Source organism: Rhineura floridana, chromosome 10 (genome assembly GCF_030035675.1).
Source record: "Rhineura floridana isolate rRhiFlo1 chromosome 10, rRhiFlo1.hap2, whole genome shotgun sequence".
Lineage (NCBI taxonomy): Eukaryota > Metazoa > Chordata > Lepidosauria > Squamata > Rhineuridae > Rhineura > Rhineura floridana.
The window spans coordinates 89,123,004-89,139,801 of record NC_084489.1 but is presented as its reverse complement, the minus strand read 5'-3'; the positions used below and the strand labels follow the sequence as shown (position 1 = coordinate 89,139,801).

The 16,798-nt window shown below is 46.5% G+C and overlaps 1 protein-coding gene across 2 annotated transcripts in view; it reads right to left on the bottom strand.

Annotated features, from left to right (window-relative positions):
* Nucleotides 1–8,328: 8,328 nt before the first annotated feature.
* Nucleotides 8,329–16,798, bottom strand: part of MYO1G (myosin IG) — a 113,110-nt gene continuing 104,640 nt past the window's right edge. For both annotated transcript variants that reach the window (XM_061586918.1, XM_061586920.1), the window contains one exon: nt 8,329–9,083. In XM_061586918.1, the coding sequence (XP_061442902.1) occupies nt 8,927–9,083 (157 nt within the window). In that variant the 3' untranslated portion in view covers nt 8,329–8,926. The remainder of the gene's footprint in view (nt 9,084–16,798) is intronic.

Genomic DNA, 16,798 nt, shown 5'->3' with positions numbered 1-16,798 from the left:
CAGGATTCACCGTTTGTTGGCATGTAATTTGACTGTGATGTTTTGAGTATTATTCCTCTCATTTTAAAGTAAAGAATACATGGAGTCCTGTGCACAGCCCAAGTTAGTCCTATCTGAGCATTGACAAGGAGATTCTCTTGGGCTATTAGTGCACTCTACCCATTCGGATTGTGGGAGCAGGCATCCTGTAGCAGAGTTCTCCATCCTCAAAAAAAGGAGAGCCAACCAGGTAAGCCCTGAAGACTAAACACGCACACCCCGCAAAAGAGACTTTTTCACTCTTGGGCCTCTGGGAGACTTTGATCCCACCCAGCTGCTGCTAAACCAGCACAGTCTCCTCGGTGGGGAAAGGCTGGCATGTACATAATCAGGTAAAAAGGTTTCCTGTGGGGAAAAGTGGACATTGTGCATGTTGAGATGTATCTACTTAATTTCTATCTTTTTGTCTCCCTTATGTGAGTCCTTTTTTTAAAAAAAAAAAAGTTGCTCTGTAATTTTAAAAGGGTGGAGAGCCTCCCACACTAATCTCTAAAACATGCTGGATTCCAAAAGCATGGAAGAGGACAGCTAGGACAATCAAAATTGGTCTGTTTCTGAATGCAAGTGGACTATATGTTTCTTTTCAAGATGAGACACTTTTGTTCTTTCAAATCTCTATTTATTTATTTGGTGGGATTTTTGCAGCAACTTTCTCCCTGATACATGTTGAAGGGAGCCTGAGAAACAACATGTGGATATGAAATTGGTCCTCTTTATCATCTGAGGCAAGGAACACGTTAATGACAGACAAGAGCTTCCAGACTGCAAGGAAGACAAAAATCACAAATGCAAAAAAGACACTTGGACCGGGAGAATTTCACCCTTCGTGGTCCTGTCCTGGGTTGAATGAGGAACCCAGAAGACACATAAAAGTTTTTTTCCCCTCTCCAGAGGGTATTTGAAAATATGTTTGTATAATATTTACTATCTGAGACTTGCCTAAATGTTTGATTTCTACATTGTATTGACCTGTATCATTGCGGGGAGCAGAATGTGGAAAAGGAGTTTCTTTGGGGTGGGGGCAGTGATTGCTGACAGTGGCACTTTATGCAAAATAAAATTAAACCTGAAGAAATGTTAACCTTTTTGTTTTAAAGAAGAAGAAGGGTAGATATGAAGAATCTGGGCTGAATTTAACATCTGCGATGGCAAGGGGCTAGTTTGTTCTGGCTACTGATGGCCATTTTTTCCTAGCCAGAAGCTCAATGGGACTGTTAAAGTGCTGGGGATGGTGTGTTGCCTGTTGGTGAAGCAGATCAAGAATACCGGCTATGTTGTAGTCTAGGCGTCCTCAACCTGGTGCCATCCAGATTTTTTACTTATTTTATTTTTTAGCTGTCTAACACAAGGCAGTTTCTAAGCAACTTGTAATCAAGTTTAGAAACATACAAAAATTGTTAGAAACAATCACCAAATTTTAAACAAATCGGCACATAAAGCACCAGTTTCCAGCTTGGGGAGAAGGCCCCAGCCAGCACAGGCATGCTGGCTGAGGCTGATGGGAGTTGTAGTCCAAAGCACCTGGTGGGCACCAGGTTGGGGAAGGTTGTGGTAGTCATTTCAAGGAAGCTGTCCATCCATCTAGCTCGATATTGTCTACACTGACTGGCAGCAGCTCTCCAGGGGTGGCACCTTTTGCATTTAAAGCAGCTGCTCTTATCACTGAGCTACAGCCCCTAACCCTGCCCCCCAAGCAATGGGCTTTCTTTGTGGAGGCGAGGAGGACAGAGGTCCATTCCCTCCATTGACTTGGGATATATAATGGTGTTCGAGCCATGCCCCACCTCCTTCCTGGCATGCAATCAAACAATTGTGGGTGGAGCTCCCTCAGTAGGTCGCACTGTTTGTTGCCAACTTTTTCGGCATCAGGAACAGAGCTTGGAAAAGTTACTTTTTTAAACTATAACTCCCATCAGCCCCAGCCAGCATGGCCACTGGATTGGGCTGATGGGATTTGTAGTTCACAAAAGTAACTTTTCCAAGCTCTGATCAGGAATCTGTACTTTCTGTGGCCAGAGATGCATAGAAGATTCCGACTAATGGCAGCAGCTTTGCTCACCGGCCGTGGGAAATCAGAGACTCCTCAGACCTGGGTCTTTAACAGCTATCCACATTGTATACTTGATTTGTGTACTTGACTTTTGGCTTTCACTGCATGAGGAGAAGCATGTCATTCTGCTCATCTTTGCAAAGGGTTGGCCATGTGTCCGCAGACCAGCCTTCCTCAGCCTGTTGACCTCTATCTGTTTTGGACTCTAACACCCATTGTCCCTGGCAGCCCCTGAACAATCCAAAGGCTGAATCCAGTATGACACTCTACTTGAACGAACTGGGAAAAGGGTCTTTAGAACCAGATCCCATCAAGGCTGCCAGTCTCTTATTTATTTATTGGATTTATATCCCACCTGACCTCCCAGCAGGAGCCCAGGGCTGCAAACAGAAATGCTAAAAACACTCTAAAACATTATAAAAAGACCTTAATAAAACAAAACAAGGTTAAAAACATTTTTTTAAAAGCTTTAAAAACATCTTTTTTTAAAAAAAAGGGTTAAAAACATTATTAAAGAAAACATATTAAAAGCAATTCTAACACAGACTCAGACTGGGATAGGTCTCAATAAGCTTGTTGAAAGAGAAAAGTTCAAAAAGTGCCGAAAAGATAACAGAGATGGAGCCTGCCTAATATTTAAGGGAGGGAATTCCACAGGGTAGGTGCTGCCACACTAAAGGTCCGCTTCCTATGTTGTGCAGAATGAACCTCCTGATGAGATGGTATCTGCAGGAGGCCCTCACCTGCAGAGCGCAGTGATCGACTGGGTATATAAGGGGTAAGACGATCTTTCAGGTATCTTACTGGAACAAAGCAGTAACTAACTCTGTGGGTCCTAAAACCAGAGAGACAGAACGAGACTAGAGCAGCCTTTGCCAATCTGGCGCTTTGGACGCCATTCAGCCTCAGTCAGCTGGGCTGTTCTGGCTGGGGCTGATGGGCACCAGATTGGCAAAGGCTGCCCTAGATCAAGCATTTCAACACTGGAATGGCTCTGTGCCAGCTCAACCTTCAGTGTAGCTGAGTCCTGGTGGCTGGAAAAAGCCAGAGACCCTCTAGAACCAGACATCCAAGTCTGATTTCAGTGTATTCTGAAATATTGTGAGTTTGGTTGCAAGTTGGCACCAAATCCTGCTGAGGAAATCCTGAAGGAAAAGGATATGTGTGTGTGTAGTAGTAAATGTTAAGCCCCTGTTCATTGTCACCAATGCCAGGGCTGGTTACAAAAGTTTAAAACAAATTTAAAATTTAAAAAATCAAATTAAACGAACAGGATGGCCTCTGAAACAGTTATGGGGATGCTATGGCTCCCTGAAGGGTGGTGGACTGGAGCTCCCACCATCCCTGACCATTGGACATGCTGGCTGCTGGGAGCAACATCTGGAGGGCCACAGATGTTTCCCCATTGTGTGCCATTGCTGCCAAATTCAGCAAGGCAAGGGGGAGACCAGATGAGAAGAGGGAGAGAGAGGGTGCAGGTAGGACAAGAGAAGAGTGGTATTGTTTTAGCTGCCCTCCTATTGAGTCCACCTTATTCATCCATCCAGTCCATCCATTGGTCCATCTTATTCAGTCTACGCTGACTGGCAGTACCTCTCCAGGATACTAAGACGGGGCTCTCTCCCAGCCCTACCCAGAGATTGAACCTGGGACCTTCTGCATGCAAAGTGGATGCTCTACCATTGAGCTACGTCCCTTCCCCATGATGCGGCACCATTTAATAGCCTGTGCCCCTCTGCCTTCTCTGACAGGACAAGGGTGGGGAACCTCCAGCCTGCAGGCCTAATTAGGCCTGACATGGGTGGGTCTTCGTTTGTCCCACAAGGCCGTTTTCCTCAAACCATATGTACCTGCCCCACACAATGCTATATGTGTTGTCAGGTGTGCTGCAGCTAAGGATGTGGTTTACAAAGGAAAAATTGGGAAATTAAAGCAAACTCCCAACTGTTTCTTTGGAAGCAGGGCTTGCTAATCAGCTGCTCAGCGCTGGTAGCAAGCCCCACTCTGATTTACTGCACTCGGGAGTGCAGAGCATTCCTATTGCAGCCAATGGGGCTTGCTGTCAGCACTGAGCATCTGATTGGCACTGTCAGCGAACCTCTTTGAAGGTACTTTCATGGACAGCATGCCATCAAAAGGCCTTGCTGTAATTGCTGATCAGCTGATCGTCGGCTACAGCACCCACTTGCCAGTCGCCTGACATCAGGCTGATCCAGATTCCTTGCTTGAAAGATCAGAGCAACTTGTCTGAAGTTTGGCGTCCCGTCCTCCTTTTCTGAGAGGTTTCCAAGAAGATCTGCCTTGGACTAGTAGGTGCTAGGTCAAGGCTGTGACCCAATGGTGTTGCTGTCAGATAGATTGGAGGCCTCCGGTCACAAGAGGAGGGATCTGTGGGGTGAACTGAGTAGCACCTCCCCACTCCAATATGCAGGGTATAAACATATTTGGGAGTGGTCCTTAGGATAAGGGCAAGGATCTCTCTGAGCCCTGCTACCCAGGGAAGCAGGGGCTGAACCGGGATGCAGAACAAGTGCTGGCCCCTGAGCTTTCCTCCAAATGAGGAACATAGGAAACTGCCTTTACCAAGTCAATCTAGCTCTGTATTGCCTACCCTGACTGGCAGCAGCTGTCCTGGGTTTCAGACAGGGAGCCTTTTCCAGCACTACTTGGAGGTGCTGGGAAATGACCCATAGAATCATAGAATAGTAGAGTTGGGAGGGGCCTATAAGGCCATCAAGTCCAACCCCCAGCTCAATGCAGGAATCCAAATCAAAGCATTCCCAACAGATGGCTGTCCAGCTGCCTCTTGATGGCCTCCAGTGTCAGAGAGCCCACTACCTCTCTAGGTCATTGGTTCCATTGTCGTATGGCTCTAACAGTTAGGAAGTTTTTCCTGATGTCCAGTCGAAATCTGGCTTCCTGCAACTTGAGCCCATTATTCTGTGTCCTGCACTCTGGGACAATCGAGAAGAGATCCTGGCCCTCCTCTATGTGACAACCTTTAATGTACTTGAAGAGGACTTCTGCAAGCACTCTGTCCCTGGGCTACAGACCTGCCTACTTCCACTAAGAAATCACCCACCCCCAAACACCATGGGGTGTATCCATTGCTAGCCCAATGGACATAACTAACATAGGTTCGTTCATTTCAATGGGTCTTCTGTAAGTAGAACTTAGTTGGAGACTCTCTCATTGGGTTAAGGCTCAATGGCCTCTGCCTTACTGATTTTGGGGTTTTTCACCCACTTTCCTTGCTGCTGTTCACAGCCAGAGTGAGTGACCTCAGTTGGCTCACATCTCTAACAAGCGGAGCCATCTCATATTCCCAGTCATCCGCTGACGCACTTGCTAAGCATCTGTCACTTCCGAATGACGAGACTGGCTTCATACTGAAGGAGGCATTCAAGGGAGCGTCCCCCTCTTGGGGAGGGAAGGGGAGTCAGCCAACAAGTGTGTCCAACCACAACAGCCAGTAATACTCTGCCATAGGACAGACACCTAAATCCCCGCCCCCTCACTTCCACCAAGGCATTTTCGTGACTCCAGCCATTAATGGCAGTTTCTCCGTCTCAATGATTCACTTTCCCTTGATTTATTAAACTGGAGGAACTACAGGTTTAAAACATTAAAAAAAAAACACAACCTACAGTATTACCACTGTGGGCTTTCCACAACACAAAAGCCTTTGCTGCTGAACGCAGGAGAATAGGTGGAAAGGAAAGGAGTGTGGCAAGGTTATATGCACACCTGACCCTCCACGCTCGGAAACTGTGGAATTTGGCAGGTGAAGTGTTTTCAGTGCCTGCTAAAAAGCTTTTTTTTTCTTTAGGCATGCCTACCTAGGCATGTAAATTTGACCTGTATTTTAATACTTAATTTTATGTTATAATGTTTTTTTTTTAAATGGCTCATTTTGATAAAGAAATAAGGCAACTTGTTTCTAACACCTGCCTTTGTCAGTATTTTAAATTTAAATTTATATTTTATATAAACCGTTTAAGACGTTTTGATGACGTTTTGATAAATCCTGTTTAGACAGACAGACAGATGAGATAGATAGATAGATAGATAGATAGATAGATAGATAGATAGATAGATAGATAGATAGATAGATAGATAGATAGATAGATAGATAGATAGATAGATAGATAAGCATCTGTTTAAGTCTCCAGGCATTGTTCGTGATCCCCTGCCCACCCTCAGTTGCGATAAATGGGTAATGCCTTAGGAAACTGCTTGTCTTAAACATTTTTTTTCTGCCTGGAGATGGGTAGAAGGGACCACCTGGCCATAGTAATATCCTAGGACCGAGATCGGTTGAGCAGTACAAAGAGCTAACTGGTCATAGAATGAGAGATTGACAGAAATGTGCCCAAGAGCCTCTTTGAGTTCCAGTGGAATGTGGCTTTGAGATTTGTAGGATTTTAAGATTTGCGTACAGTTGAATGTTCAGCTGTTTACCTGTCAAGGAGAGCACCCAGGGCTAGGTCAGCTTTGTTAAGTGAGTCCATACATCCCAAAATGAGGAAGGGAGGATTCCCATATTGCAGTCTTTGCCAACCTGGGGCCCTCCATATTCTTTGGATTAAAACTCCCGTCAGCCTCAGCCAGCAAGGCTGGGATGAGAGCTGTAGTTGAAAACATCTGGAGGGCACCAGGTTGGGGAAGGCTGTCAAAAAGGCTTAGCAGCTTAGGAGATGGCTTTGAACTGGCTCAAAGATGCCTGCCCATCTCCTGGGTGCAAATTATTTGTTGCCTGCCCCATTGGGGAGTACTTATTAATCAGTGATTGAAGCTTTTGTCGGTCAAGTGCTCTGATTAACCAGTTTCAATATGTGCAACCCTAAGAAACAAATGTTAATGATATAGGATTTTGATCCTCTGATGTTGGTCCAATCTCTGGCTGGGGCTGACTGTTGCCCAGCACTGGGTTCTGAGAATCACACCGAGGTCTGACGTCTTCAGCCTCCCCTGATGCTATCAGCTGTCATAGCTGGTTGCCTCGCTCACAAGCACACCATGGCCTCGGTGGGCTGCAGGCGTAGTCTTGCAGGTCGACTGTCATACGTCTAGGCTGTGGATTAGGTGAGGCAGAGCACAAACAAGACTTTAGCAAGCTGACACCCCCCCCCCTTTGTAAGGACAGGCGGGTTGCTGCACTCAACTTTGCTGCTGCTTCAGAGCTGTGGGCAGCTGTACACAAACCCAAACCTCCAGACTGGATTGCTGCAATGTGCTCTGCATGTGCCGTATGCTGAAGCTGCACCTTTTTACTTTGGCCTTTGACACCTAAGATATGTCCTTTCAGGACACACCCTATTCCAGTGGCTGTAGTTTTAATTAACTGTTTTTACCTGCCCTGGGGCCTGCTGGTGAAGGCTGGGTAATAAAGAAGTATCATCATCATCTTGGGCCCTAAATATCTGAAGTTGCCTCTCTTCCCATATAGACCTTCCTGAATGTTAAGATTGGCAGCGGAGGCCTTGCTGATGACACTGCTGCCCTCTGAGGTCCAAGGAGCGGTGACATGTGGCAGGGCCTTCTCTGGGGTAGCCCTCTACTATGGAACTCCTTCTCCTCGGAGGTGCATTTGTGTGTGGACAATCGTTGGGGCAGTATCCAAATGAACAGATCCACTAGTGCAAGGATTTTTGCTTGCGCAATGCGAGTTCCCCTCCCTCCCCTCTCCCTGCATACCCCATGCACCCTCCCCAAATCTGGGAAATGACAGAATAGGTTTAGGGGGGCATGGGGAAAGGAGGGAGGTGTTCCTTTGTGCAGCCAAATGTCATTGTCGCAAGCGGATCTTAGCTGGATTCTATCCTTGGTGTGTGGACAACCTTTGGGGGGGGTCTCATGCCAATAGTGAGTGCAGCCATGGATGCAACTCCTACCTTTGTAGCATAGGGTACATACCAGCCACACATAGGTCAGACCTTCCCCAAATCTCTCCATCTGGGCAACAAGAGGCATTATGACAGTTCAAGGTCTCATTCCGGCCAGACAAAACCACTTGAAGAGTGCGCAGACCAGGGCTGTTGGGAGGTGTGATCTAGGGAGGGGGCATAGCTTGGAAGAGTCCCGACTGGCCTGGATTGTCATGTTTGGCCCAAGGGCCTCAGGCTCACGACGCCTGGATTAGACAAACAGCCTCTGTGCTTGCTTCTGCAGCCCCAAAAATGTTTGCTCAAGCCACACGTTTGTAAACAGTTTTATTACAAAGGCAACAAACTAACCCTGCAAAGCAACCTTCCCCAACCTGGTGCCCTCCAGTTGTTTTGACTACAACTCCCATCAGCCCCAGTCAGCACACGCTGGCTAAGAATGCAGCATGGCGGACGTGTGGAGGTGGAGGGCAGAAGTACGTGTCTGTCCCATTCTCTGATTCTTTGCATCACACAGATCTCAGTGCAATCCTACTCATTCCTGTTCTGCAATGGTGTCGTGGAGGGGAAATGCAGGGGAGTGTTGCTCCAGGAGTTCCCCCCACCCGAGAAAAGGAAGGAATGACAATGTCATCTGCAGGAGTGCCAGGGTAATGGAGGGATCTTCTTTCCTTTGCAAGTGAATGAAGTTATAATGAGGCTTTCAAGTTTTACTAAACAGATTAGCATGGAGGAAATCCAGGCATGAGGGAAATAATAAAGCTGAGGCTGGGTACCTCTTTCCTTTTCTTTGATAGGGTTCCTACTTCACACTAGCCATTTACATGGCAACACTTTGCCAAATGATTCTATAACTGATTAACACAGCTGCCTTGAATGTTTGGATTCTCCTTGGGGGCAAGCCTTTGGGGGCTGTCCGGATGAGCCTCTGCACTCCAGAATTCCCCAGGGTTCACCTCCGTGGCCATCTGAGCACAAAGCCCTTGTGACTCTTGGTAAAGTCAGGCGTAGTCTGTCCGTTGCACACCTCCACGGTGACCAGTTTTTTCTGCCCATTTAGGCTGAGCTGGATGCAGTCCGACACCTGCACTTGCAGCTCCCGCTTGGTCCTGCGAACACGAGGAAGAGAGAGGAAAAGGCTGAAGGAGATGAGGCCCTTGAAAGGATTTCAAAGTAGTTCCTGAGGAGTTACAAGAGTTATTTGCTTTGAAACAGTAACAGAAAAGAAAAAAATGGTGGAGTTGAAATATCCTTTTGGGAACCACAAGTTTTTTCCTAGCAGTAGGATGGGTTTCCCCCCTTTCATTACGTGCTAACAGGCTCCAGCTGGTGCCTTGCAGATGTTTCGGACTCAAGCTCCCATCAGCCCCTGAGAATCATACAGCTGTGCTGGCCGGGGCAGGGGGTGTTGGAGTCCAAAACAACTAGAACGCACCAGCTTGTGGAAAGGCGGGTTAAGTCTGCTGCTCACATGGCAAGCACAGGAAAAGCATCAGATCTGCATAAGCCTCAGTCATAGACCTACACAAACATGATTTAGAGCCAGTGGCAGCTGGTAGCTCCATGTCCGTGGATCAGTGGAATCCGCTCCGGGGTTTAGTCTGAACTTTCAAGGAGCTGTCCAAGGTGCTTGAACAGGTTCTTGAAAGTTTAGACGGAAACCCAGAGCGGATTCCACTGCTCCACGGACATGGAGTCGCCAGCAGCCACTGGGTATAATAAAGCTTAAAGTGAAGGGTGGGTGTGGGTGGGGAACACAGCGGCCTTGAAAATCACATCACATGTTACAAAATTCCTAGGGGGAGGATACCTCTGTGGACGGAATCTCACTGATGCGCACCCACGTCCTTTTGATAATACTAATCACATGACTAAAAGGAGTGGAGATAAAGAGATTTTTTACAAACTGTTAACTCGTTGGTATATGACACGACTCAGACTAAATAAAATATATCCGGGGAACACAGATCATTGTTGGAAGTGCAGAATGGCAGGGGCAAACATATTCCATATTAAGTGATCATGCACAGAGACTCAGATATTTTGGAATCTCACGTTGTCAGAAATAAAATATGTTCTGGGTTATGATCTCCCAGGAGACCCAATGGTAATAGTGTCTGAGTATCTTAAGAGAACCATAACCAAAAGAAGATATAGAAATGACAATTTATTTGATAACAGCAGCCAGAATTACAATATGCCAGAATTGGGAGAATATCATCATTCCTTCCATACTCTTGGGTTAGCTAAAATCTGGGATATGGCAGGTGTGGTTAAATGAACAAATTTAGTCAAAGTAAGAGAGGGTAGACAATGAGAGAATACTTCTATAGAAAAATGGAGTTCTGTTTATTTTATTTTGGGATAACAAGGTGCAAGATTCAGCAAATCCATATTTTTAATTGGAAGAAATTTAATTTAATTTTAAAAAAACAAGTGGTCGAAGGAGGAGTTGCTCGTCTGCTTTGCCCCACTTCTCTCTGTGTGTGGGGGGGGGGACTGGGCCCTGGAAGGTTATTTTTGCAGAGGTTGAGGCCAGCCAGCCAGAGCTGTGAAACTTTCAAAACTACAGAGAGACTGAGGAAAAAAGCAGCACAAGTTTCCCACCTTCATGCTGTGGGATGCTAATTGGCCTGCTCCCAATTATGAGCGGAGTCAATGGACTGTGCCACTCTGCCCTGCTGCTAACCACAGGTTTTTCTCCTGCCTCCCTTGCCTCCAGGGGGCTAGGCAGGAAAACAGCCTTGTCTCTAGACGGCCACAGCAAGATTCTGCTGGCACTTCTTTGTTGTGGAGACTTCCCCTCCCTCACCCCAGCGAGCATGTTTGACCAAGGCAGAGTGAGTAGGAACTGACGTGCCCCTGGCATATTATATATTTTGTCACTGGAAAAATGGAAACTTCTCTCTTTCCCTGCTATAGCAGGAAGGCTATACCACAGTCTAGTTACACAAGTTATCCTATGTTGGCGGGCTGTGCCCTTTTATGTAATAAAGTTCAACACACATGCACATCCCATCCTTTTATGATAGCTCCTTACAAAACAGCTTACTCAAATTATTATTATTATTATTATTATTATTATTATTATTATTATTATTATTATTATTATTATCCTTCCCTTCCTCCTAAAGAAAGCCCAGGTAGGCAAATAACAAGTGAGAAAACATGAAAAAAAGACATTCATTCATTCATTATTTGATTTATATCCCACCCTTCCTCCCAGCAGGAGCCCAGGGTGGCATTTCAAGAACAAAAGTTCTTACAAAGCACCTTTAAAAAAACACACCCCATTTCCAGTACAGATGCAGACTGGGATAAGGTATCTACTTAAAAGGCTTGTTGAAAACAACTTATGCCTTGCTTTTCTTTGAGAAATGCAAAGCGCTTTAACAGTCCAAATGACAGGAGTCAGCCACCAGAACATCAGTGAAAAAGCAGCAGAAGAAATATCATCATCATCATCATCATCATATGTTTTTAAAAATAGCAGAGGGATAAAATAGCAGCAAATGAAATGCATTGAAACATCTGGAGGGCACCCCGTTGGGGAAAGTTGGCACACATCCTCAGAGCAGCAGCAACCAGACACCAAAGCCATGAAGAGCCATGGCAGGTGACCCTTGGGGTTCTGGGGTCTCCATCCATTAGCCGTGATTTCTGTTGGTGAGCAGCCCCCATCAGAACACCAGAGTGAAGCAGCAACTTCACTCTGACTTGGGCTCAGAGCAAGTAGGAGCAGTTTTAGTATTAGCTAACAACATTAAACACACCGAAATCACAGCTGTGCACCAACGGGGTGCCCTCTGCATTCTTTGGACTACAACCCCCATCTTCCCTGACCATTGGCTATGTCGACTAGGGCTGATGGCAATTCCAGTCTGAGCTATCTGGAGGCCAGCACATTGGCTACCCTTCACCTACACTATTCCCAGCCATTGAACATGTGCTTTAATAAAAATGTTCTGTTTTTCTTTTGGGGAAATTCACAGGCTCATGCTCTGGCTGCTAATGAATAAACAAACAAATAAAATGCATTTGCTTACTTATTTGTTTATTATTTGCATTTCCTATCTCCCAACCAGAGCAAAATTTCTGGAGCAAGTGGCAGCCACACTAGTGATGGTTTGACTGTGATCTTTAAGGTAAGCAGGTCCTACTAATCCCCAATTATTTTGACAGCCTGCGGCCTTGAACCTGGGGACTTTGCTTCACTTTGGGGGACGGATGATGCCAGAACATCCTAACCTGCTATGGGATGGTGCTGGTACCCAAGGAAGCCCACTTAGCAGAGCAGCTTCTTTTCATCTAGTGGTGCAGAGTCCATCCCCTCCCTTGGCAGATGGAACAGATTGCTTAACACACAGCTAAAGTTATCTCAAACCCATCCATCTCTTTCTGGCCAAGCATCACCATGGCAACTGGGCACTAAGTAAGTACCATGGCAACTGGGCCCAAGCGCTTCCCGGCAGTCCAAATATGGCAGGAGGATGTTGGAACACAAGGACCCAAAAGTGGGACCATGGCCAGAGCAGACATCTCCTGAAGGGCTGATAAAAAAATGAACAGGACGGACCAACTGCCGTGATGGTAAGAAGATGTTTAAGATACCACACGATTCAAGGCCAGGAAACCAAGGAAGAAGCCTCAGCTGGGAGGGGGGCCAAGAAAGATTCATGATCAAAGGCCCCCTCCACTGGCCTTTTTTGTGGGAGTATTTATTTATTTATTTATTTATTTATTTATTTATTTATTTATTTATTAGATTTGTTAGACACCCATCTGGCAGAGGTTAATCTGCCACTCTGGGCGACGTACAACAAAATACAATATAATCCATGTAAAAACAATTCAAAAAGCAAACAGTATAAAATTTAAAAACTGAATAAACCCCCACGGAACTACCCTCTGCCACCCTAACCCCCTTCCCAAGCCTGGTTAAAGAGCCAGGTTTTCAAGGCCCAACAAAAGCATAACAAGGAAGGGGCCTGACAGAGATCAGTTGGCAAAGAATTCCAAAGTGAGGGAGCCACTACTGAAAAAGCTCTGGACATTGTCCTCCCCAATCTCGCTGCTTTTGTTGGGGGAATAAGAAGTGAACCATTCAAAGACGATCCTGTAAGCCGGCGCCCCTGGTGCGAGTGGAGGCGACTCTTTAGGTAAAGTGGGCCAGCCTCGTGGAGCGCCTTGAAAGTTAAAGCCAGGATCTTAAATTTGGCCCTAGCAACCACCAGTAGCCAGTGCAGTTCCTTAAGTACTGGGGTACGATGATCACGGCGGCGGCAGCCCTTAATCAGGCGAGCCGCCGCATTCTGCACTAGCTGCAGCTTATGGACCGTTCTCCAGGGAAGACCCACATATAACGCATTACAATAGTCCAGCCGGGACAGAACCAGAGCATGTACCACATTAGGGAGCAGGTGGCTCGGGAGGTAAGGGCGTATCCTACAAATGAGGTGAAGTTGGTAAAGTGCCGCCCAACTAACAGCTGCTACCTGTTCCTCCATGGATAGCTGGGAGTCAAGAATGACCCCCAAACTCCGGACGTGGTCTCTTAGGGGCAGTTGTATCCCATTAAGCACCAAATCCGTAATCCCCAGCTTCTCTTTATCACCCACCAACAGAACCTCAGTTTTATCGGGATTCAGTCTAAGTTTACTCTTGCTCATCCAATCCCTAAGAACATAAGAACATAAGAAGAGCCTGCTGGATCAGGCCAGTGGCCCATCTAGTCCAGCATCCTGTTCTCACAGTGGCCAACCAGGTGCCTGGGGGAAGCCCGCAAGCAGGACCCGAGTGCAAGAACACTCTCCCCTCCTGAGGCTTCCGGCAACTGGTTTTCAGAAGCATGCTGCCTCTGACTAGGGTGACAGAGCACAGCCATCATGGCTAGTAGCCATTGATAGCCCTGTCCTCCATGAATTTGTCTAATCTTCTTTTAAAGCCGTCCAAGCTGGTGGCCATTACTGCATCTTGTGGGAGCAAATTCCATAGTTTAACTATGCGCTGAGTAAAGAAGTACTTCCTTTTGTCTGTCCTGAATCTTCCAACATTCAGCTTCTTTGAATGTCCACGAGTTCTAGTATTATGAGAGAGGGAGAAGAACTTTTCTCTATCCACTTTCTCAATGCCATGCATGATTTTATACACTTCTATCATGTCTCCTCTGACCCGCCTTTTCTCTAAACTAAAAAGCCCCAAATACTGCAACCTTTCCTCGTAAGGGAGTCGCTCCATCCCCTTGATCATTCTGGTTGCCCTCTTCTGAACCTTTTCCAACTCTATAATATCCTCACAGCCTCCAGACAATTAGATAGCCTTTCTATCGCCACCAGTGGGGGGACTTAAATGAGAGGAAAATCTGGGTATCATCTGCATATTGATGGAATTGCAGTCCAAATCTCCTGATGATATCTCCCAGTGGCCTTACATAGACATTAAATAACATCGGGGAGAGGATAGAGCCCTGTGGTACCCCACATGTAAGAGGCCAAGGCTCCAAGACCTCCTCTCTCAGTACCGCTGTCTGGTATCTCCCAGAGAAGAAGGAGCGGAACCACCGTAAAATGGTGCCTCCAATCCCCAGAGTCTCAAGGCGATCTAACAAGATATCGTGGTCGACAGTGTTGAAGGCCGCTGAAAAGTCCAGGCAAACAAGGAGGGTATGCTCCCCTCTATCTAGTGCCCTTCTCATGTCATCCACCAGGGCTACCAGGGCTGTTTCTGTCCCATGTCTAGGTCAGAATCCCGACTGAAATGGGTCAAGGTAGTTCACTTCATCTAAGTACGCCTGTAATTGGATCGCCACCACCCGTTCGACCAATTTACCCAGGAATGGCAGATTTGAAACTGGGCGGAAGTTGTTTAAATCCAAGGGGTCTGAGGAGGCCTTTTTCAAAATTGGGTTTATTTCTCCTACATGTAACCAGGGGTGTAGTCATCCAGGGATATGGGGGGTTGTAGGCCTGTTACCATTTTGGGATCAGAGTCCCAGCCAGGTCCCTATGTATGAGCCCATCAGCATGAAAATGGAATGTGTTAGTCACTGAGAAGAGTCCTTATTCTTTCATGCTGATTGGAGCAAATCAGCATGAAAGGAGGTGAGCCAGCCACTCAGAAGACTCTTCTCAGTAGCTAACACACAGCCTCTCCTGTCATGCTGATTGGCTTGTGAGACAACAGGGAGACGAGGGAAAGTGGAAAAGGGGGCGTGGCTGTGAAGGGTGTTTGGTCTGACTATAATGAAGCGACCCGCCCTTCTGAATTTGCCATTGCACTAGTACTGCATGTAACGGACACAATAGCAGCGCATTGGTGGTGGGCTGATCCTGGGTCACCCACCCAGCATTCCGCTTTGTTCGTTGTCATGCACTGCATCCCCAGTGTTGCCGCATCATTGCTGTCTGGGGGAGCAATAAAAGGGGAACAAACAAATAAGCAAAGCCTGGAACATTTGTGGTATGAAAAGTGACAGGATTTGAGCAGGAAGCCAAGGGCTAGGCACTGACTGGAAATGAAGCAATATGTCCACCCCAAAACTTCTGCAATGCTGCCTCCGGAAAATTCTGCAGATTACTTGGGAAGACAGACAGACTAACGTTAGCATATTGGAAGAAGCAAAGACCACCAGCTTTGAACCAATGATCCTCCAACATCAACTTCGCTGGACCGGCCATGTTGTTTGAATGCCTAATCACCAACTTCCAAAGCAGCTACTTTACTTCCAACTTAAGGATGGAAAACGGAACATCAGTGGACAGCAAAAGAGGTTTAAAGATGTTCTTAAAGTGAATCGAAAAAAATGTAACATGAGCTTCAAGAGCTGGGAAGTCTTGGCCAATGAGCGTCCCAATTGGCGGTCCGCCATTATCAAAGGTGCTGTGGGCTTTGAAGAAGCACTAGTACAGGGCAAATGGGACAAGCGAGCTAAGCGGAAGGCACGTCAAGCAAATCCTCATCGCGGCCTTCTTCCATCTGGAAACCTATGTCCTCACTGTGGGAGGCTGTGTGGATCCAGAATTGGCCTCCACCGTCACCTATGGACCCACTGTTAAAGACCTTACCCTGGAAGACAATCTTACTCAGCCACGAGTGATCGTCAATGAATGAAAAAATGAATGAGCAGAAATCATGATGAATGCTCAATAAAAAGGACCCCCAAATTGGCAAGCGTGTGTTGTAGGGCCAGATCTGAGGGGCGAGCTGCGTGAGGCATATATTCAGGAGTTCCTCAAGCAGGAGGTAAATATCCTACCCAGACACGGAGAGATCAGAAGGGTCAGATGCATAGTCTAAGGCAAAGACGTATAAACAAACAAAAACCCCTTTGTACCATACATTTGGAGCAAAACTCAAAAACCCAAAGCCTGGTCTTGTCAATGCCCATCCCATTTCCCAGCATTTCTATCTGGGGGAGTTAGGATTTATATATATAAAAAAGTACACCAAGAAGGGTTCTAAGGTTATCTGAGTAGCTGGCATAAATAAGAAGCACTTTTTGCAGCACAATCCTAGGCATGTCTGCTCAGATCTCCATTGAATTCAATGGGACTAGTGCCCAGAGTCCCAGGTGAGTGGGTACCAGATTGCAGCCATTTAGGGCAATGGGACTTCCAGGTATCGGAGTGAAACCCTAACTTAACAGGGCTTATGTCTGAGTAGTCATGTATAGAATTGCACTATAAGTTGCTAGAAAGCTAGAAAGATAAATTTATTTATGGAAGCAGCCTTCTGTCCTGATGTGGAGTGCAGCTGATGCTGATCCCAATGCAATCTGGAGCCACCTTGCAATGCTCTGAAAGTCTCTATTGTGCTAGATGTGGCT